Source organism: Dermacentor silvarum, chromosome 1, assembly GCF_013339745.2.
Source record: "Dermacentor silvarum isolate Dsil-2018 chromosome 1, BIME_Dsil_1.4, whole genome shotgun sequence".
Classification (NCBI taxonomy): domain Eukaryota; kingdom Metazoa; phylum Arthropoda; class Arachnida; order Ixodida; family Ixodidae; genus Dermacentor; species Dermacentor silvarum.
In genome coordinates, this window is record NC_051154.1 from 233228094 (window position 1) to 233251190 (window position 23097).

The following is a 23097-nucleotide window of genomic DNA, read 5'->3' on the forward strand; positions in this document are numbered from 1 at the left end:
ATAAGCAATGTATGAAGCGCTGCAATAGATGCACTGAATGTGCAGTGCCAGCTCGTTTTAGTTATGGCACCTGTTCAATGTTATTAAAATTTCTGTGAAAAGTAACGTAGAAGTAATGGATTACATTCGAATAATTCCTCAATTATTTTCGGGAAGCACTAATTGCTAACTGTAATAAATTACATTTTTGAATTAAGTAATTGCAATTGTAATCGGTTACTGTTTTTCTGTAACGCGTACAAGTATGGCTTATACACATAATGCTCGCTTATTTGAAAGTCCTTAAAGAATCTGTAGGCAGCCGATGGAAGTATTTAGCGTATTTTTTCTCCATTTTCGAGAAACTAAATTACCATAATATTTCAACGCTTGATGGCTGCAATGTTTTTCTTTTTTCCCCTTTCGTAACTGTGTATAGAGGTGAACAGGTTGTGACTATGCTATCGCACTTTCGGTAAGCTCGCCACAACACAGCTGCAGACCTCTTGAAGAGAACTCTAAGATCGTAAGCATTAAGCTTATATTTCTATAAATATTGCGTAGGATATTTCAAGCACTTCGAATACATCACTTGACTTTTTAATTCCATTTAGGACGAGATTATTTTTTTTGTACTCTCCGCCAACAGCACTATCACCAGATTAATAAGAGCTCCACCCTAGGTCAACGGTTTTTGACAGTAAAGTTCCGTGAGTCCATCACTATGATGCGACGCGACAATTTCAAATGAATAACGTCCAGTACTGAGCTCATGCACTGAGATATTTGTTGATAGTTGCACCCGCAAACATTTATTAACGACAACTTCTGTTTCTATTTTCTAGTAGACACTACACTAACAGAATAAATTGAGCAGCATAAAAGAGTATATATTTAATTCCATCTTTATATAATACGCGGCATTGTTGCAGTTTGTTTAAAGCTTTTTTTTTTCTTGTTGCACCATAATTTTTAGCAGAGGTCATCAGTGCCTACTCACCGAAACGCCCAAGGTGCCACTGCTAAAGTGCATAGAACGTGGCGTAGAATTGAGAAATACTTTTCCATACTCTATGATTCCATACTCATGGTGTAAAAATATTTTTACAGTGAATAAAAAAAAGAAACGCTAGTGTTGAAGCTCACACCTGATTCTTAGGCGGTATTCTGCTCGAGTTCCCGCCGTAAGAATATCGTTCAAATGCAGTGGCGCACGCAGGTCTAGTCCAAAAACACACAAGCAAGGCTCCTTCTTTTATAGTAACATATGGCTCTTTATTGATGCAGGGCAGCATTTCATTGGATGAACAAACAAACTTCTTTACATAAAAAAAGGTATCACTATGCGGTACACCCTATCACTTCTCCTGCATCTATAAACTTTAAATCTTCAAGCCGTTGTTGTCCAGCCGTTCAGCAACCATCTGAGTGTTAAGGAGGGGCCTGCAAAGATCAAGGATCATTCTTAAGTCGGTGGAATCATCATGCATTTCAAGATTTCGCTGAAGATGGCAACGAAAAGTGAATTAACTGTACAAGTTACTACCCATGTTTCATTAAAACATGTGTAGTTCTTTAAGAACTAATAAGAATGATTTTAAAGTACTAACGCGCCAGCATAGGACAGTAATTCTTAAACAAAAATGCTGGCAACACTATTTAACGCTGAACCTAAAGTATTTCTTTTCAACGTATAAATTCCCAATTACTCTTCATAACTGCAACCTGCATGTCCCAAAATGTTAGTGCTACTGTTTCGTTGTTTCTTCTCCCCCACAGGAAACGAAGTCATGGCCTACAATTTTTTTGCCAAGAAAACTTTTCTTGATTGTGCTGACCAGAATGACATACCGTTGGCATCCTATCTGTAGTCACATCAATAACGGCTGAAAGTAGCAAAGCATATAAAACAGAGGATTACTTACACAAGAATCACAGGCGTCGCTTGTAGTGCTTAACCAGAGACAACCTTGCTGCCAGAGCTGGAACTCTGGGCTCCAGATCCCCCGGCGGCCTTGTTGAACGAGCTACCGTGGCTTCCCTGACCCGCGGCGCGGTTGAAGCCCTCGCTTGCGCTCTTTCCGAAGCTCTTGGAGTCTCCGTAACTGGAACTGTGGCCGTACTTGTTGCTATCCGAGCCGCCGACGTTGTAGGCAAAGCTTCCCTGACCGGCCTTATTCGCTCCTGCCTGGTTGTTGAATCCAGAGCCCTGCTTGAAGCCAGAGTAGCCCGAGGATGATCCGAAGCCACCTCCAAGGCCACCTCCAAGACCAACTCCGCCAACACCAAGGCCTACTCCGGGGCTGGCCAGAGGGACGCCAGCTCCAACACCAGCTCCTCCAACTCCGAGGCCAGCACCAGCAGCCCCAGCACCGAGTCCGGCGCCTGAGGCAAGTCCGGCGCCTGAGGCAAGTCCGGCGCCTGAGGCAAGTCCGGCGCCTGAGGCAAGTCCGGCACCCGAGGCGAGTCCAGAACCTGAGGCAAGTCCGGCACCCGAAGCATGACCAGCACCAGAAGCAAGTGCAGCACCCGAGGAAAGTCCAGCACCTGAGGCAAGTCCGGCACCCGAGGCAAGTCCAGCACCTGAGGCAAGTCCGGCGCCTGATGCAAGTCCGGCACCCGCGCCAACACCAGAGCCGTAGCCCGAGCTGTAGCTACCGCTGTTGTAGCTGCTGCCTCCACCGAGGCCGCTGCCGAGACCGCTGCCTAGGCCGACGCCACCGACTCCAAGGCCACCGGTGCAGGGGCAGCAGCCACCCGCTCCAGCTCCGAGTAGAGCCCCACGGCCCTCGACCTTCTCCTTCTTCTTGGCAGCGGCGATGGCGCACAGCGCCAGCAGGACGACAACGCACTGCGGAGCGGTTTAAACAGTTCACATACGCTTTAGAACTCTTTTTCGTCTACGTGAATTCAACTGGAACGATCACTTAGAGAGGTGGCCATGAAAAGCACAGAAATTTGCGATAAGTAGTGGCCCTTTCGGACTTCAATGTTTTTAGCCATGAATGCACCTGATAAAAGAAAGACCATTAGTGATGGCCGGCTTGGTTTCCAGTACCTTTTGAATAACGTTATGTTATTTTTACGTAATCATGAATATTTGCAAATGGTATTCAATAATGCGAAGCGAATTTCTGTCCACTATGACCAGAGCTTTTAACCACACGAGCGGGCACTTAAAGCAAATTACCACTTCTCGGTATGATGACAGGTTATTATTCAATCATTGCAGTCACTCTAATGATGAACATTTATGGACAAACTTATTAGAAACTTTTGTTTTTCTAATATTTCGTTCTTTAAAGCATTTTTGTGAACAACAGTGGTAGACTACTGTGTCCTATTTTTTCATCGGAATATATTAGCAAAAATACCAGTAGGTATTTTTTTTAAGAAGTGCCTTTTAACTTTTACAGGGAAGCAGGCGTTTGTGAGATTGTATTTTTTTTTTACATGGGAAATATTTTAAACCAGAACGGTCCAAGCGTGCGTCCAGTTTCAAAAAAACTGCTGTGATTCTAAACATGCGAACCAATATAGTAGTCGCACTAGTCATCCGTGGTGATAGGCAAATATTGTTAAATATGGAATACAGTGGTGTAGAAATAATTGAAAGAGCAATAGTATACGAAGCTGCAGCTTTTTTATCGTGATAATCATGTTATTGTGCGATCAAAAACATTTCACAATATTTTTAAGGACTGTTTCAAGACAAGCACTCCCTTCTTGCTTCTTGAACGTTTTACTCTCTTGCACGGGTGCTTCGATTCTAAGGTCATTAAACCTGAGGTATTTGCTTCTTTCGAACCATAGATAACGTACAGCTGTGATAAATGTAGATTGCTCTAAAATTTCAAGTACCTGTTTTGCAGCTATAGCTTGTTTCTGCCAAACATGGCTTCTGGCACAGTTGCTAGAAGCCAGGTGCGGAGAAACGTCACTAGCAGCAACTTTGAAAGCTGAACATGTAATAAAGCTTGTACTGTGTCATATTTACCTAGGAAGCAACAATTAATTTCTGAAAGTAACAATGCTCTTCGCGCAAGATAATGCATGCAAAAGGCTTTGCACTCACCAGTGGCTTCATGGCGGTGATGGCTCTGGGAGGACTGGTGACGACTGGTGACTAGAGGGCAGATGCGGCCCTTGTTTTATATGCATTCGCCTTCCTTGTCGCACAATGAGGTAGAAGGCGTGCCGGGTAGATTTAGGCCCACATGTACCCTTCGCCTTCCTAGGTGAGCCTCTCTCATTTTTTTCTTCTTCATAACGTACGTACAGGGCTGAAACCACTCTTTCCACCATTGTAGATATCAGACCAGCGCGCTATGCACAGGTAGTCCACGGAGGCGCACGCAATGGTGGGCCTCCCAGATTTCGCCACGCCGAAGGCGCGTTCTAGCGGACGGAACCGTCTCGACCGTGGCAGAAAAGACATGTGAAAATAAAGAAAAGAAAAGATGGCGGAGGGAAGCGGACGTAAGAAGCCCTTCGGTGCCTGCTCAGTACGACCGGTAGGACAGCCGACACCGTGTGGCACCTACAGACAACGATGTCTGGCCGTGGTCGACAGCGATAAGTGCGCTCGCGGCTTCCTGCACCGGCCTTAGGGAAGCACCGGAACAGGAAGACCCCGCTATCGATCGACTCAAGTCCGTCCGGCATACGTTCATGTGAGGTCGGATTACGGCAACCATGCTCTTCAAGTTCTATCAGAAAGCTGGCCATGAGCTGATTATTAGAGCTGATCATGAAACTAATTTATGACCTTCGCTAAGTCGGCAAAACCGATGCTCCGATGATTTACTGTACTAACAAATATCCAGTGTGATGCAAGTCGTTTTCAAAGTTTCCTCCGACAGTTTTTGATATTATAGGTTCACGTCGGGATTGCGGACGCAATAGGGGCATTTAGAACGATATGATTATTAAGGACACTTTGCGGGTTTCCACAATTTCGGATTCTTGACATTACTTGGCCCAGGGACCGGATGTTGTACGAATTCTTTTCCTTGTATTTTTTTTCTTCTTATCATCCGTCGCCACGAGTGACCAAACCAAAGGACGCGGCTTCGTGCAAGTCGAGGAATAGGAGAAATAATAATTAATACTGAAAATAATTGCTGCAGAGTACATTCCCGGGTCGTCAAGTGGGTGGGAGAATGATCCCAGTCGTCGTACGTGTGACAGGCATCTATATAGATACCGTTCGTTTCTCAAATGTAGCTCAACGTATGAAGTTTTTTTTTTGCCCCAGTTTATTTCTCGCTTTTCACTTTTGCCATGAATTAAGCAATGATACGTACGCTCACCATCTCGAGTAAATGGGCACAGCCATGTATCGTAATAACGCGGAAAAGCTTTTTCTTTCATTGAGTATGGGAACTCCGATAGGTTGCATTGAATCACCGTGTGATGCAGCTTTTTACAACAGCCACGTTGAATTGATGTAGCCTTTCTTGAATGCATGAACAGCCTTCGTGCCATTCGTACGTCAACTGTGAGTTTTGTAAACAGCTATTTCGCATTTACTTTTCAACTTTTATTCTGTCTTTCGCACATGTCTGTGTGAACAGATGTTACGCACGTCAAGTGGCATTTCATTTCGAAATGCCATGTATCTTAGTCCGATATGAACAATACGAACAAACCTATTTCAGGACGCCGAAAGGCGTTCGTAATAACTGAGAGTGAACATAAGGAAAGACGTCATGCTTCTTTCTGCGAACTTTCTCTAAACTGTTGAAAACTTGCCTCATCGAAGTGTTATGTTAGTGTTACTGGCAATGTGGCCTTATTAAAATTTGAACTTTGCTTCCTATTGTAGCTGTTATGCCTAATTTAATGATTAAATAAATCACAAAGAGCTGTATTGTTCTCAGTATACATTTCTCACTTTCTGGATGTAGTAAAACTTCCATTTCCTCAACGTGTGGTTAGTTGTACATGGTAAGAATTCGTGCAAACTATAACAGGGTACGTTTTGCGTACGTGAAGATTTAAGCGGCGACAACATCCCCTAACAAAAAAAAAGAATGTGATATATCTTGACTGAAAAAAACACCCATGAAATAATCGATATATAATAAGAAAAGTAAATCCTTTCTTCAACAGTTTCACCAACTGGAGTTCCTGGACGTTGGATACGAATAATTAATTGTTACTTCAAGGACTTCGGTAAAGATGGTTAAAATATTCTGCTTCATGGTTCCTTGTATTCCAATTTCTGTACTGAAGAATTTGTGTTCTTTTGGCGTGATCACTATCTTCGCAGTGAAATTTGTAGTGTCGTGCGAATCGCGCCGTTTTCCCGTTGTACCTTGATCTAATGTCGACATGTACTGCACTTACAATGTGGCATTTATTCAAAGCACGTTTTCATGACTATAATATACAACTTTCCTGATCCACGACGTGCACTTTACATCAGTACGTGACCGACGCATTACGTAAGTGGACATATCATATCACGTGTCTCATGTCGACACATTTCACCTCAAGACAATGAAAATCACGTATACTCAGTAAATGTCAAACTGCAATAAAGAAAAAAAGGACGTTTGCCTGACTTTGATCACGTATGCTTCAGCCGATTCGTCGCGATCAAAAAGTTATCGCAATTAAAACATTAATTAATTAATTGTAAGATTAATCGATGAATCACATAGCCCTACTGCTCTGTAAGTTCTTTTTGTTGTGTAAATACTCAATGCCTTCGGAGTATAACTATCCCTTCGTTAAATTAATTCCGATCGTAATATTGAATCAAATTCATAAAACTCAGCAAATTATGTTTGGTTAATTAATGTACCGTATTTTTTTTTCTTCGCTGTTAGAGTTACGAAGATTTCTAGCCTACAATACTTTGACGTCGAACTTCCTATTGCAGCTCCTTTTCGAGGCAGTGAGTCACACACAATTCCTGTCATTGCTTTTTCATCGTATGAGTCCGACGTCAGTGAAGCGCAATCGAGCAAGAGCAAGACGAAAAACGCATTTGCGCGGCAGTCTAATAACAAAGCAACGCCACCTCGACTCTGCGACCTTGCTAGAGATTAATTTCCATTGCCGCCGGCAAGCTTTGTAACCGGGCGTGGTGCCAAGTCATGTTGCAACGCGTACCTGCGCTTCATGCTGTCATTACGAATTCTCGAAAGCGGCATGTGTGATCAGCTCCCGCAAATCACTTGCTTTCTTTATTTTCTCTTTTTGATATCAGCACGCCTCCATGTCGTCTTTCGATGTGGGAATTGATGTTCGTATATCGCAGGAATATCTCTCTTCTCAACATGCCAGGCAAAGACACGTTTCTACAATGAAATATGTGGCATTGTTATTTCTGAGCAACATTGAGATGTTACTTGACACTTCCTGCTCTATTACGGGAGCCGGATGTACAGATTCTGAAATAATATTTGCATTCTATTTCGAAATTGTTTAAATTTTCGACTGAACGCGTAGACTTCCCGAAAGTCTTCGGTATTATTCAGGACCTAAATGTAACCCGTAGAACTTAGTTCTTTCATAATTTCATTCTTTCTTTTATTTCTTGTTTTTTATTCTTTTTTCTTTTGTTTTTTTTTTTTGCAACCAAAGAACCAGTTTTCAATTGCCCGCATGATAGATTAATTGCCTATTTAATGTTGAAATAATGGGGTTCACTATTGGTGAAGCCTTATTTTGCGAAGTCGTAGAGAGAGAGAGAGATAGAGAAATGGGGTGGTAAAGGCAGCGAGGTTAACCTGAAGAGCTTATGGTTTACTACCCTGCATTGAGGGAAGGGTAAATGGAAGATAATGACGGAAGGAATAGCCGAGAGATAAAGCAAACAAGGGTGGCAATGTGGGCTTGTTGGTAACGCATCTGCGAGGTAACGTTAACGGTAGCGCGAATAAAGTACAGGACAAAATAAGACACACAGGGACACACACGGCGCCGTGCGTGTCCCTCTGTGTCTTATTTTGTCCTGTACTTTATTCGCGCTACCGTAAACCCTCCAAGATATAGCCAAGACACAAAAAATATAGAAGATAGGAAACGCCCGTGAGAACTACAATTTATCTGATAGGCCACTCGAACGTCAAACTATCAAGAGTGCCCTGGACTCACATGTGGTGGACGACTGTATAGCGCGCAGTCATAAAATACTAGTGCCCAAATTGTTCCTAGCACTAATCTTTGCCGAGCGTGAACAATGTTCCTACAACAGTTCTTAACTTTGAAAAGTGCCTTCAATATTCTGAACGAGGATTACTTTCCCGAAATGCTACCTAACACACAACAAAAATTGAGGAAGCGTTCCCAGTTCGGATCACAGTTTGCGCGTACCGCCGATTACACTACTACCATTTCACCGGCCTCGGTGTCTCAATGGCTATACCATTCTGCAGCTTGGCACGAGATCGCGGGCTCAATTCCGTACTAACATGCGTACAGCATTGTGTACACAAAGCTTGCGCATTCCTGCCCCATTAAAAAACGACCACTCAAAACCACGTGACCCTCGCCGAGCAAGGGGCGCGTGGAGAGGTCGCAGAAAAAAACGGGGGCCGGATTCACAAAAACGTTCTTACGCTAAAACTGTTCGTAGAAGATGGTGTCAACCAATCGTGGTGTTGGACATAGCATTAGCGAATGCGGATCGCAATGGCAAGCAGCATTTACGAACGAAAAGTTTTGTGAATTCGGGCCAAGTGTTGCGACGCTGACGTCACGCGGCGGCGGTGGCGGTTGTGGCCACAACCGACTGCAAAGCCAGCGAGACGGCGATGGAGGACGCTCGCCCGGGGCCTAGCGAATTTCGCGGCAGGCCTGGGAAGTATGATACGGCCGAGGATGCTCACCAAGCGAAAAACGAGGTGCGACTTGCGAAGCGACGGAAGCAAGGCGTTCGACCGCGGCTCCTGCTTTCTACTGCTGAGAGAATGCAACGTAAAAAAGTCTGACCCCTCAGATCGTATAATTTAATGCATTACCAAGTGTGCAGCAGGCTTTCGTCTTCACGTGTTACAGGATTGTAGCATGCTGCCATTTTTTTTTTCCTTTTGCGGGACATGCAATTGAGACGTCTGCTTCACAATTATTAGTATTATTATTACGTCCTCTCTCTATACGAAATATTTCATGGAATTATTACGTGTACTGATCTATCAGATTAAGCTTCACTGTGGGTTCCGCAGACAACCACCAAGGAACATAGGCCAGTCCACATTATGGCTTCTTTTAACAGGTGCTCGCCGTTACAACTGTCATTTTCTCCTAATATCTTTCAAAACGTGTTGTTTTCTTTCTGTTCTGAGCATCGCTCTTTCTTTTCAGCCTTCAATCTAGCTGCACTCATTTCTTGTGTTCTCATAGTTATTCTTTCCTTGCGTACATGTTATCCATCTCTCAAGTGTGTGTTATTGCTGTATTGTTGCTCATTATGTGGGATGTTTATACCCCAGTGGTTGTACGCCTCGACGTGATCAAGCTCATCGCGCTCTCCTTACTTTTCTAGAAGCAACGAACTAAAGGGCACGTTTGTAACCCAGCAACTATTTCTTTTATTTTACATTCTTTAGTAGCCTTACCTGCAGGGACGGGCCCTACTGTATGTTGTACTTTTTTCTTTGAGATTTGTCATCTCGCTCTTTCTTTCCTCCCCTCCTTCCTATCTTTCATTTCTATGTTTGTCCCCTCCTTTCCGAAGAGTAGGCAGGCATTGTGCCCCTTCTGGTGGCAGGTGCCAGCCTTGCTCCTCGCTTTCTCTTTCCTGTATATATGTTTACAAATCAAATACTAACAATTGTGTAGCTGTTTATCCAGTTCTGTTTTGTTTTCTTTTTCATTCTATTATTTATCCGATAATTTTTGGTTGTATTTGTTTTACATTTTTATGTGCTTTGTTTTAGTTTTTTTGTGCACCGGCACCCAGACCTCAGTGTTGTTCCTGGGCACGTCAAATAAGTTATTCATTGATTATTTCAGCATCACCTCTGAAACATGATGGGGGCATATGCCGCCAGGTGCGTTCTTTTTCATTTCTGGTATATTTAATATTTACTGTTTAGGAAAATTTATACACTAAGCTGATTCAAACAGAAAATTCATTTCACATGTTTTTCCTTCTTTTGCGCCACTAACTAATGTTTTGGCCGTCAGTAAATAATCCACAGCGCAGATTCATATACACTTCCTCTACTGCACTTAAAGCTCTAGGGCTCCAGGCAGGCTAAATGTGTACACATTCATAACTGTATGGATACTGAGATATCGTGCCCTAATAAAGCTTTATAATGACAATGACTGCTTATTAGTCGCCGAATGCATGAATTATTACGCTGTCAGCAGTAGTGATTTGTGACCTTTGTGTGCTATTTATGTCAGTCTCTTGTCCAGAGCTTCTGCTCTTATGGACGTGTGTGTGTGTGTGTGTGTGTGTGTGTGTGTGCGTGCGTGCGTGCGTGCGTGCGTGCGTGCGTGCGTGCGTGCGTGCGTGCGTGTGTGCGTGAATGTGTGCACGCGCGAGCCTGGTTGCGTCGTGCACGTCAATGTCGGTGCGGGTTCGTGTTCTTGCACTTGTGCGTGTGTTATTTCCTAGATGTTATGCAATTGACGATAGAAAATAAACAGGAAATTGAGGTCGAGTGCATATGCTGACTTAAAAATCCAACACGGAGAACACATACAATGCGCAGTTGAGAGTTTTAACATACCGCTATCATAGCCCGTGGTCGCTAAACCCCGCGACTATTGTTCCTGGCGTGGTTCTATCTTCTTCAGATATGGGGCAAATCTCTTATGTTGTAGGAGTTGTCAGATGTTTTTGTAGTGATACTAGTGTTATCTCACTGTTTTCCAGCCGTACTTCAGAAGATCACGTGGGATTCTCTAAGCGAATAGAGAATTCTCTTATGTTTTTCGCAAATATTGAGTGAAAGAAATCCAATAATCGGGTGGTGCACAATTTTAGCATTTCATTACAACTATTACAGTGATCCCACGACCTTGGATATACGCAAATCTCATTTTTATTTCTTTATTTCTCCCCATGCCAAATTTTATCTGCGTAAATCTCTTAGCCAGCCAACGAGAACAATTTTTGATTGTGCACTGACTGGTCATTCTCGAGCGCTCTAGAGGGCTCTGGAGTCGCGCTTTACATTCAGATTGGTGGAATTTGACTCCTTAGAACATATTCGCCTTGTTCCTTCAGCTCAGTGCGCACGGAGATGCTCTCTCCTTCGAGAGAGGAGCGTGAGCGAGATCGAACAAGATGACGGGCTCTGGGAGCAGTTGAACGTTTCAGGCATGTTTTCTAAAGATTCAACTTCAACACGGCTCTGAATGTACTCAATATTACTCCTAATGTAAGGCAGTCTAATGTACCATGAGTGTACACTGAAAGCTTTGCACAACACCTCACGACTCTTGCCCGTAGCATGGCTCTGCTAGCGCATCCAAAGCTGACAAATTACGGAGCCAGTAGCAGTAGCGATAAAATAAGCCCTTTCTCATTCCTTTGCCGTCAGCGCGCTTTTCAAGAACTTCTTATTCAAATTATAGTAGGGAACAGTGCCGGGAAAATGCTTACAAAAAATTTGGGGTAGCTTGCACTAGTGGCGCAAGGCCACAGTGGAGCTGATCGGTCCCTAGCTGTTCGTGGCTATAGGAAGTGATGCTAAGTTATACGAAGTGTATAAGCATTTCCTCGTGGTCAGTGGCATCGGGGAACGCCTCGCGAAGAACTTGCAGTCCGAGCACACGTAGGGGCAGTGGGGTGAAAGCTATGCACAGTGTAGGGGTGGCGCACAGCAGACGACTCGCCGAGATGACGTCATGGCGCATGCGTTGTAGCGCACAGCTGGCGGGAGCTCGGCTGAGCCGTGTCTGTGTCGGGCGAAGCGAGCGCGCACCTGCGCAAGAGGGTACTAGGGAACGTGAGGAAACGTCATTGCTACTGCTTCGGCGCATGCGCGGATAGGCGAGGTTGGGCCTGGTGGCGCGCAGCTGTGGCTTCGTTGTTGCTAGGCAATGTCGCGGAGTTTACAGCGTACTTCGGACGTTTCTCCTGCCGCTTTAACAGCTTCGCTGTTAATAATGCTCTCACACAAGCTTTCACCATCTCAGATTTAGTGCACTGTTCTACAGCGAAGCTGTTCGCCTCTAGGTGGTCGGGATCTTTCATGTCCGCGTGCGTCGCGCTCGCACAAAAACGTGGGCGGATCTTGGAGACCGTGCAAAGAAGCAGGAAACGCACAGTATGCTGTTTCTCAAAGAGGCATCACATGACGTTATCAAGTGACTTAATCACTTAACGAAGACGCAATGGCGGGACGTCACGTTTGACATGATGACGTCATTAGGTGATATCGTAATGTGACGGTGCCGCTGGTATTGTATATTCGAATTACAATCCGACGCCATCATGTCTGCTGCTTGCGTGTAAGTCGTTCTTTACAAATTTTCCTATGCAATTTGCTTCAAGAAATTCAGTTAGTGCACTAACACACTTGCGCTTCACGTAGGGCCTAGGAAAATGAGGATATACGTGGTTTGGCGGGGAAGTAGTACGACTGATTTCTTTCCCGCGAAAACCTGGTGAAGGAGGGGGATGTTACTGCGCTGATTGGGTGGTGGGGGGTCTTAGTTACGGTCTTAGTCCTCTACAAACCTTCACGGACTGTAGATCGAGTTTAAGGGGAACCCCTTTCAAGGTACCTTGTCATCTGCACAATGAATCGTTTGTTAGAGCAGCGTTACGCGGTGAAGTTTTGCGTCAAACTGGGTAAAACTACGGGTGAGACCCATACATGATCAAGACTGCTTATGTGAGTGATGCCATGGGTCAGTGAAGTGTTTTTGAGTGGCACAAATTGTTTCGGGAAGGAAGAGAGCAAGTGGAAGAAGACCAATGGTGAGGACGCCCTTCAACGGCAAGAAAAGGAACGAAAACTTAGCGAAAATGTGAAATCTTTTGAACTCCGACCGCAGATTGAGTGTGCGGATGATATCAGAACAATTAAACTTGCCAAAAAATGTCGTGCACGAAATTGTGACCGAAACCTTTGGATTGAGAAAAGTTTGTACAAAATTGGTGCTGAAGGTGTTAACAGATGAATAAAAACAAAGACGGCTTGTGATTTGTCAAGAACTTCTTGATTGTGTTCGTGACGATATAAATTTTCTCGACAGTGTTATCACCGGAGACGAGTTGTGGCTTTTTAAGTACGACCGCACGACGAAGCACCAAAGCTCTGAATGGCACCCCCCCCCCCTTCAATTCACCCGAAAAAAAGCCCGCATGAGGAAGTCGAAAATGAAATTGATGTTGACCATCTTTTTTGAGTGAAAAGGAGTAGTACACAGAGAGTTTGTACTGCCTGGTCAGACTGTGAATGCTGCATTCTACGTGAAAGTACTTGAAAGATTAGGAAAACGAGTCGCCCGCGTCCTTCCAGAAATCGATGGATAATGGAGGCTCCATCACGACAATGCGCCGAGCCGCACCGCCTTTGCTGTCATGGACTTCCTGACCAAACATGGCATCACACAGCTTACCCAGCAACCCTACAGCTGAGATGCCGCTCCTTCAGACTTCTTCCTCTTCCCCCGACTGAAAAGGGTCATGAAAGGACGGCACCACGGCTCAGTCCAGGCCATTGAAGAGGCCGTAACGAGGGAGCTGAAGAGCCTTCCAGTTTCTGCGTTCCAGGGAGCCTTCAGGGATTGGCAGAGTAGCTGGAAACGTTGTGTTGATGCCGAAGGGGCATATTTTGAAAACTATTAAGTCGATGTGTCAAAACTGTGAATAAATAAAAAAATTCAGTCCTACTACATTCCAGAAAAACCCTGTATGCTGCACTTCTGCACACGTGCGCGTGACGTACGTGTCCACACAATGTATCTGTCTTTGATACGTGGGGGCTCTGCCCGTGGCATCTGTCGCACAGCATGTGCTGCGACCGTAATCGATATTAAGGCAAACACTGTCCAAAAACCGTACCTCCACCTAGTGGCCGCGGCCACTCAGATGGACCTCAAATGGCAGCTGGGAAATGGCTTTACCTTTGAGTTTCCGTGTAACAGAAATATGTTTTCTCGTATATTCGAATTACAATCCGAAGCTGTCACGTCTGCAGCTTGTGTGTCAGTCGTACTTTATGAATTCTCTGACGCAATTTACTTTGAAAAATGGAATTAGTTCAATACGGCACTTGCGCTTGGTGGAGGGCCTGGATGAATAAGCATATATGCTGTACTTCCGCACACGTGCGTGCGCACGTGACCTACATCGCTTGTGGTGGGGGTGCTTGTCGAACGTCAGTCGTGCTTGTCTAATGCCGGCAACACCTTCGCTGTACATTCACTTCCAAAGGGTGGAATGGAGGCAGACTTTTTTCTTTTTTTCAGGCATAGATACAGCGTAACTTGTGCATTTGCGAAAACCCGCAGTGCTAAGGGGAAAGGTGTAGTGCGAAGCAATGTATTATGTTTCTGGTGGGTCCTGGAGTGAAGAAGCGCTGACTTATGCAATTGCTGTGGCAAGACGACTGAGCATATAAATGGGGCTCGCTTGATGCTAATGCACAAAGACAGTCTACATCAGTACTGTTGATCCGAAAAACTTGGCAATCTACTTTGATGCATATATATATCCTGAAGGATATGAATACACTTCCTCCTTTTACTAACGGTCCGGCTATGAGTGAAAACACCTGCACACCGAAGCTGTTGCAATGCGCTATCACCCGTCTAATAGTATCAGTTTCGTATCAGTAGTAACAGTAATATATTACGCTAACTCAATATCGCTAATCAATATCGCCTATATTTTGAAGAAAGGCTCTGCTTCCTGTCATCTCGACGATGCTACCGAACAGCAACATGGTATCCGATATCTACCAATTTAGCTTCCTGACCACTTTTTCCGCGTGCCGATCAAATAATAATAATAATAATAGAAGTAATAGTAAACCGGAAACCTGCCAAGGGCTTGCAATGCTATTTTTGCCATATGACTCGCAGGCTTGACATGCCGCGCTGCCGGCGTTTCACGTCCACACGTCGATTACGACTAATCTTCTATCACGATTTCTTCGTTATACCAACCATATTATTGTCTTCTTTCTTCCACACTGCGGATAAAATAAAAAATGTATATATAATTTGTCATTACGTCTAGTCACTAAAATATACGCTTTAATATCTCATCTCTGGGTCGTAGCCTAGCTAAATACGCAGAAACAGGCGTGCTGACGCTGCAACCAAATTTCAATGTTTTACGACGCTAAAGGTCCGCAGTTGGGCATAATTTTATGACACCAACTGAGTGAACAGGTCCCTAGGCAATATTTGGCATCCCGTTTAATCGTAGAGTTTACAGAGGCAGACCTTTCAGAAGCAAAACGTTGTATAGGAAAGAGGTAGAAGAAAAAGTCCTGCCGGCGCCTTCTTCGCCCACATTGTAGCGTCTTATGTAGCGTCACCTCTAGAAATGAAAACGAGTCAAACTAGAGTGATAAGCTCATGTGAGGAGCGGAGAACAGGATGGCCCATGAGGCTGAGAGCGAGAAAATTAGATAGGACCGCCAGCGCAGTCTGTGCCCACCAATGCTGTGCCCACCAATTCTGGACAACACATATAGCTCCCTTTGCGCGGTGACGTTTTGTGTGGACAACACTACTCCTGCGTGTAGTGTGTGAAAAGTTCACAACCTCGTATGGGAGAACCTGTGTAAATAGTAGCTCATTGTACGATATCATAATCACCTGCCACTTAGCTCTCCCTGTATCTCCAACTTCCCCTTACCCCTGTGAGGAGTAGCAGGCTAGAGACACGCTCTCCAGGCCGACCTCTCCTCCCTTCTCTTCTTTAAAATCTACTCCTCCTATAGTTCCCAGTCATACATTATTGTACAAGACCACCAGATTGCCAGACTGAAGCACGAGAGGAAACCTCTACTACGGGAGTCCATTACTAATATCTCCCCTCCCATTCCCACTGGCCTTCCCAGAGTAGCCCAGGTTGTTGCCCTCAGAGCAAGAGCTATGGCCGCCATCACACGTTTTGAGCAGGTCGAGAGGAACACAAGCAAGCTACTTTAAGTGCCCTGCCATCTCCAGCCTCAATTTCAAGCATCTGATGTGGTCCTGTTCCGCCACAGCCAGTCTCAGGGACAAGCACACCCGACTCCTAAAGCTCGCTTCATACGACGACTGGTAGCACCGCAATGAGAATCCACCAGAAAAACACAACGCTTCGCTTGCCTTCGCTGAGGAGGCAGACATACTTCCTTGCAATTGATTCCCTACCCTCATATTAGACCACAGGTAATCATTTCCAAACTAGGCTTCAATCGATCGATCAATCAATAACTTAAAATTCTCTTTCTTTTGCTTCTTCTTCTCGAAATTACGTTGGTCACGCACCCCTGCGAATGTTAACACCAACCGATTGCGCAAGGAGCAGCGCAATATATACTGCACTAGCTCGTCATTTGCCCCACGTTAAGGACAAAGCTGTAAGTTTTTTGTTATCTTTTTTGCACAGTTCATTGGTTTAGTTAATTGAATTGACAAACATTGCTAAATTGTAGCAGCTTCTTTTCACAACGATAAATTGTTTAATGAAGAAAACATTACGTCATTGTAATGAAAAGAACATAGTAATAAAGTGCTTCCTTCAGCATATCTCACGCCACCTATATGTATATACGTACAGGAGAGAGCTCAAAAAGCCACCAAGGGCATCAGGGCATAAGCAGTGCAAGCAAGTATACATATGAGGAGAAGAGAAACAGAGGGCTTGTTTTTTGTTAATCACGACCACATAAAGCGAGCAGCCAAATACGCCAAGGATATTGAAATTGAAATGTTTAAAATAAATAAGAAATGGGGAAATGAAAGTGGATGAAAAGATAATTTGTTGACGCTGGGGAGCGAACTTACAAGCTTCGCATTAAAAGGGTGATGCACTACCAATTGTGCTACAGCGACGGTCATATTAATCCGTCGATTAACTTAGGTATTTATGTATAAAAGTTACAAACATAGATAAGGTGCCTCGGAAAGGCTGGTTTTGATTGGAGGGCCTATCTATCTTCGTCAAAGGTGGCCTTGTCATTCTCGGTCGGTTAGTTTTAACAGGGTAGTAGTCTGACGTCACGTGCGGTCGTTGTCGGCGGCGGCGGCTGGCTTTAAAGGAAGAGACTGAGAAGAAAAGGAGGGCTATCGCATGACATCTGTAGGCGTGGTTTATAAGACGAGGGAACAAGAGCGGAAGAGTAGAAGGTGAAAAGAAAACATGTAAGAAAAGGACAACAGTCCTTTGTCACATGTTACAGTCGTTTGTTGCATCAGTCCTTTTGGTGCTCGCGCGCTTACCGTCAGACCGGCTCTTCCATAGCCACAAACGCAAGCATCTTACGACCTCTACGGTTTTTGTTCAGTTCGCTGAAGTGAGCCTAACCTCTCGCTCCCGCAACATCCCTCTGTGCCCATTTTTTTATATCTATAAAAGTCCCGACGGAACTGAGATATCCAGTTACCGACGGATCGCTTTACTACGCATCTTGTCTAAAGTGTTCGAAGGTGTCATTAATTGCCGATAACAAAAATTCTTGAACAAGTATTATGTCATATCTCCCTCTCAGTATGGTTTTCTAAGAATCAGACTTACGGAGCAGGCACCACTTGTTATTCAAAACAGAATTATTGATAATATTGAGCACAGAAGATTTACTCTCGGCATGTTCCTGTGCTTCTGGATGCATTTGATTGTGCACAGCATGGTAATCTCGTAAGTAAGCTGGGCAATAATGGAGTACCTGATATTGAATTGGATCTACTAAAGAGCTCTAGATAAAACAGACAATATGTAAGAGTCAACTCCTCTGAATAGGTTGCCAGTAATCTATGGATCCCACAGGGCGCTATTTTGGGAAGATTGGTGTTTGTAATATCTGGTAATGGACATTGCCAATAGTGAGAATACTACCGATTTAATTATGTATGCACATCACACCAACATATTTTTACAGCTAACTTTCATAGATAAGTCGAAAATACGGTAAATACGTAGGCTACTTGCGGTCATGGCTGCAATATAATTAGTTCCGTTTGAGTTTTTTAAAAACAAGGTACATAATATTTCGGTCAAATAACACTTCGCACTCGCTCATTAGCATTCTGTTCGCTCTTTAGCACAAAGATAACGGAAGTGACAAGTATAGAATGTCTTGGCATTTAGTTCCACCTGAATCTGTCCTGGAAAGTCCACGCCTCCAACCTCATACCGCAATAAAGTAGAAGTTTTGGTGGTATGTACAAGGCTTACTAACCTATTACATCTGTGGTTAAAGATATAAATATAATATGCCCCTTTTAATTCTAAATTTTCGTATCAAATTCTGGTGTAGGGGACCACCGACATCTTGTATCATATATAAGCTACAAATCTTCAAAGAAGGCTTTACGAGTAAGTGAGGGTTATTTTGGGCGTCCACGGGACTTTTGTACTAAACCCCTATTTACTCAATATGGGTTTCTCAGAGCAGACCAAGTTTACTCATTCCGTCTAGTGCGACATATAAACCGCAACAGGTTACATATGTTTCTAGCCCTACTGAAATGAGCAAAACATATTGTTCACGTTCCAAAACAATACTTGTTTCTTTTACAAGAACAAACTACGGTAAACAAAATATTAACTAGGAAGTAATCACAGCTTTTAACTGATTTTCAGACGATACTGACCACCCACCGCGGTGGCTCTAGCTAAGGCGTTGCGCTGCTGAGCACGAGGCCGCGGGATCGAATCCCGGCCGCGGCGGCCGCATTTAGATGGAGGCGAAATGCAAGAACGCCTGTGTGCTTGCGTTGTAGTGCACGTTAAAGAACCCCAGGTGGCCAAATCAATCCGGAGCCCTCCGCTACGGCGTGCTTCATTATCAGAACTGGTTTTGGCACCTAAAACCCTCAGAAGAAGAAGACGATACTGACTTTGCTCACTGCTCGATATATATTTCAAAAACAAAGCTTACCAGCATTTGTTATCTCGTGATTTGCCTGTTACTTAGTTTTATACTTCCTTATGTTTTTTCTGTGTGTGTGTGTGTGTGTGTGTGTGTATTTTTATATTATGGTGCCTCTTTCATAAACATGTGCAGTTCATGTGTTGACTCTTAGAATTATTGGTTTACAACTTTTTTTTACAGTCAAGCTGTTATAGGCAAGGTTCCAGGAGATCGCATCTGGCAACAACCGGAATTGGATAAACAATTTCGGACGCGTCGCAAATACGGTTGCCAGGAACGCTTATCTTTCTACTATATATATATATATATATATATATATATATAGTTCAAAAAATAGAAGCACGTAGGAAAAACATAACAAGACTTTACTGACGTTTCGGCCGGGGCCCAGCCTTCATCAAGAGTGCGTGTACAAGCATACAGAGCTCAATTTATACCTTTTATACCATATATATATATATATATATATATATATATATATGTGTGTGTGTGTGTGTGTGTGTGTGTGTGTGTGTGTGTGTGTGTGTGTGCATCTGCAGGTGCATGAAACGAAAACATTTTACTTTTCAGACATTTCGGCTGGCGTCCGGCCTTCATCAGGGAATGCAGGTAACAGGAATGCGCGTTTCCTGAATGCACACATGGCTAGGGGCCCATGAGCACGTTCTGCAACACCATCAACTAGCATAAGACCATCAATGTGGCGACAGGTCAATAACACTGATAAGTGTGGGGGATCACTTGCATGCACCTTCAACAACAACAAAGAAGTAAAACCAACAATTCAGTAGTATCATGAAAACAGGTCTAAAAGGTTAAAAAAGTTTATGAAAAGTAACACATCCGGGATACAAACGCAAGATTAAACGAAAAGTGCACGTGTGCGTGTGTGCGTATGTATGTATGTGGGTGCGTGCGTGCGTGTGTGTGTGTGTGTGTGTGTGTGTGTGTATGTGGGTGCGTGTGTGTGTGTGTGTGTGTGTGTGTGTGTGTGTGTGTGTGTGTGTGTGTGTGTGTGTGTGTGTGTGTGTGTGTGTGTGTGTGTGTGTGTGTGTGTGTGTGTGTGGTGTGTGTGTGTGTGTGTGTGTGTGTGTGTGTGTGTGTGTGTGTGTGTGTGTGTGTGTGTGTGTGTGTGTGTGTGTGTGTGTGTGTGTGTGTGTGTGTGTGTGTGTGTGTGTGTGTGCGTGCGCGCGCGCGCGCGCGCGCGCGGTAGCGCCTACAGGCCTCATACCAGGTGGCTCCGAAATGAAGGATGAATAAGCTGAGTACTAAATGGAGGTACTCCACCCGCCTTAATGGCGTAGTACCTTTGGCGATGCGCTGCTAAGCCCGACGGCACGGGAGCAAATGCCGGTCGCGGGGGACGCATTAATATGGGACCGGGAAAAAGCAAAAAAAACACAGCAATAATAACCGTGCACCATGCATTGGGTGCCCGTTAAGGAAACCCCGGTGGTCAAAATTAATCCTGAGTCCCCCCTCACAGAGCGCCTCAACATTATATTGGAGTCTTGGCGTGTAAAAGCGGAGAAGCTATTTTAATACAAATACTGGTATCCCATCAACTCCAAATTTCACCATCAGCTCTAAATCCCACCAACTAAAATTTATTTCCGAATGTCGCTGGGTATAATCCTCGTGACTTGTGGTTACTCCCCCATAGTTTGAACGTATCATATATTTCTGGGCAACAGCAACATTGACAACTCACCCCACTTATTTCTATGCCTTTAATTTGGCCCAGCGGTAAATACCTGAACCTTATGTGGGTTGTAAAGCACATTTCTGTACATGTAAAGCACAGTGCGAAGATTAAAAGCTTTCGCTTATTTTTGCCAAGCAATGCGAGAAAGCGGTATGAGCTGCGAATTGTGAAACGCTGCAGTGAATATTGCAGTCAATAGAAGAGAAATGTAATCCCTTGGTTCAGTTTCAATTGTATTTAACAGTGTGAGAATGCCATCTGCTACAAAGAACAATATGATAGGATACCTTACTACTATTTTGAAGAAAAAAAAAACATAGAGAGAGTTACTTAAGCTAGCCAACCAACAACTCCCTGGCACATCTACTGTACTTCTCCTTATACATTGAATGAGCCTGGAGTGCATGCAACAGCTGCTGTGTCGACAGTTCAGTAGTGTAGAAGATCCACTTTTAAGCATGAAGTACGTCGTCATCGACAGCATCTCTGGCGATGTCCTGTGTAGAGAGAGCTTCCCGTTCATTGCTTCAAGTAGCAGTCACGTCTGTCCAATGGATACAGCACCTCGAAGAAGCTCTCGACGTCTGTCTGAGCGGCAAGCGCCTTTTGCGAGCCCATCTGAAAGTAGCCTGAATCATAAGGCAAGAGCGCTATCTACCTTATTTGTACTTCACACGCGAAAGGAAATCATTAAACAAGTCGTAAAGCTGCCAGTTAAAGCTGCATTTGTCTGCTTGACAAATGCGAATTTCATGGTAAAGGATGAAGTGCATATAACTGAAGTAATCGAGTTTCACAGTTACAACCGGAGCGCGCACCTTGTTTCAAGACTGGGCAACAGTCATCATGGCATTTCAAGACTAAACTCCGCCTTTCGAACTGTTGTAACGAGTGATGGCTGATTTTACTTCCTACTTTCCAGCTGGACTATGAAGCGTTTAAGGATTAATATCTGATAGCTGCAAGACATCACACTTGAATGTGAGAGTAATGAAACGTGTCGTGCTTAAGTACAGAGCACAAAAATCGTTGAGAGCGAAATATTCATTCGAGTTGCAATACATTACGATTGTACGAAAAACAACAAAGCATACTGCATGTGCATTATAAAAAAAAGACAGAACAAGTGGCAGACTCCAGTGACTCTGATTTCAGTTAGCCAATTACTGCAAAAAGCAGTTAGAAGGGTTTTCTAGCGCTCTTTGTCTTTCCCCGTTCTCTCATTTTCGAGCTGCAGCCCTTGCCTGACGGACATGGGAAGCTGCCTTATTGCTGGTTTGATTCACCATACCATACATGAAAAAAAAATTATTCGAACTTTTTGGCAAGGGACGCGTTCACTGCACTCCCTAGATGATAACTGCTGTTCGCCGTAAAACATGACTTTGACAAGAGCTGCAGCAGATGCCCGCCGTAGGAGTAATCAGTCCGCCAACGTAAACATTCGTGTCCCCGCAGCAGGTTTTGCTCGTGTTGCCGTACCCACTGTTTCGGAACGCTTAAAAAGATACATCATGTCTTCCAGTTCGCTTATGGTTGCAGAAAGCATTGAGAGTAAGAAGAGACGTGGGTATTTCATACATTAACTCTTTTTCACAACTTAAGAAATCTGGGAGTCGATATGGGCCCAACCTTGTGTTTACAGGGGAGAATGAGTTAAGAAATATATGCGCCACCGGGTGCAGAAAAACACCTGTTGAATTGCAAGAGAAGACGGATAGGTGTTATGTAAATCATACCAACCATTTCTCAGCACGCCGAATGGCCGTATTTTCTAAATTTCCTTCCAGCTGTCGTCGCATCTATGTAGAGTATACAGGACATTGCATCAATCAGCGATCAGACCGTTTTTGAATAGCGTTTGTTGTCTGATATACGTTAAACGCAAGCACCTTTGCGGTACGCTGCGGTGCACGTAAAATAAAGACATTTAGTTTAACGCAGTTTAACGTATCGGAACGCAAACGTAACGAAGGCGATAGAAGACAGGGTCCTGCCAACTGGTGCCTCGTGCCAAACGTACGTATCCAAGCAAAGACTAAGAGATGGTCAAAACAGCTCACTTCAGTGAGGCACTCGGAAGGGCTCCGCTCACGAAAATGAACCTGTTCATATGAACGGCTCACCGGTTCACTTAAATCTTTAACCTGTGGTATGCATACTCTAGTTATTTGGCTTTGAAAAAAAATAACATATGTGTTAGTAGAATAAGCGTGTTATAGGCATTTGGACTCTACTTGGTGACTATTAAATAATTTCTTAATTTAAAAGCGCGAAGTTTTATTATTGTCAGGGCTAGGTACTATAATCTCACGCGAGAGGTACTGGGATCGATACCCAGCACCTCGACCAAAATGTCACGGGTATAAACTGTTTACAAAATGTATTTACAGG

At 44.1% G+C, this 23097-nt stretch overlaps 1 protein-coding gene across 9 annotated transcripts; it reads right to left on the reverse strand.

The window, feature by feature from the left end:
- Positions 1 to 1229: 1229 nt before the first annotated feature.
- Positions 1230 to 4196, reverse strand: LOC119436925 (acanthoscurrin-1). Of its 9 annotated transcripts, none has more exons than XM_049660117.1 (4): positions 4055 to 4196; positions 2563 to 2830; positions 1905 to 2382; positions 1230 to 1422 (listed from the first exon to the last, which is right to left on the reverse strand). In XM_049660117.1, the coding sequence occupies exons 1-3, from the start codon at positions 4064 to 4066 to the stop codon at positions 1934 to 1936; spliced, it is 729 nt and encodes a 242-aa protein (XP_049516074.1). In that variant the 5' UTR covers positions 4067 to 4196; the 3' UTR covers positions 1230 to 1422; positions 1905 to 1933. The 9 variants fall into 9 exon arrangements, with proteins under 9 accessions (XP_049516074.1, XP_049516072.1, XP_049516070.1 ...); XM_049660115.1 differs by having other exon boundaries at positions 1905 to 2400; XM_049660113.1 differs by having other exon boundaries at positions 1905 to 2418.
- Between the last annotated feature and the right edge of the window lie 18901 nt (positions 4197 to 23097).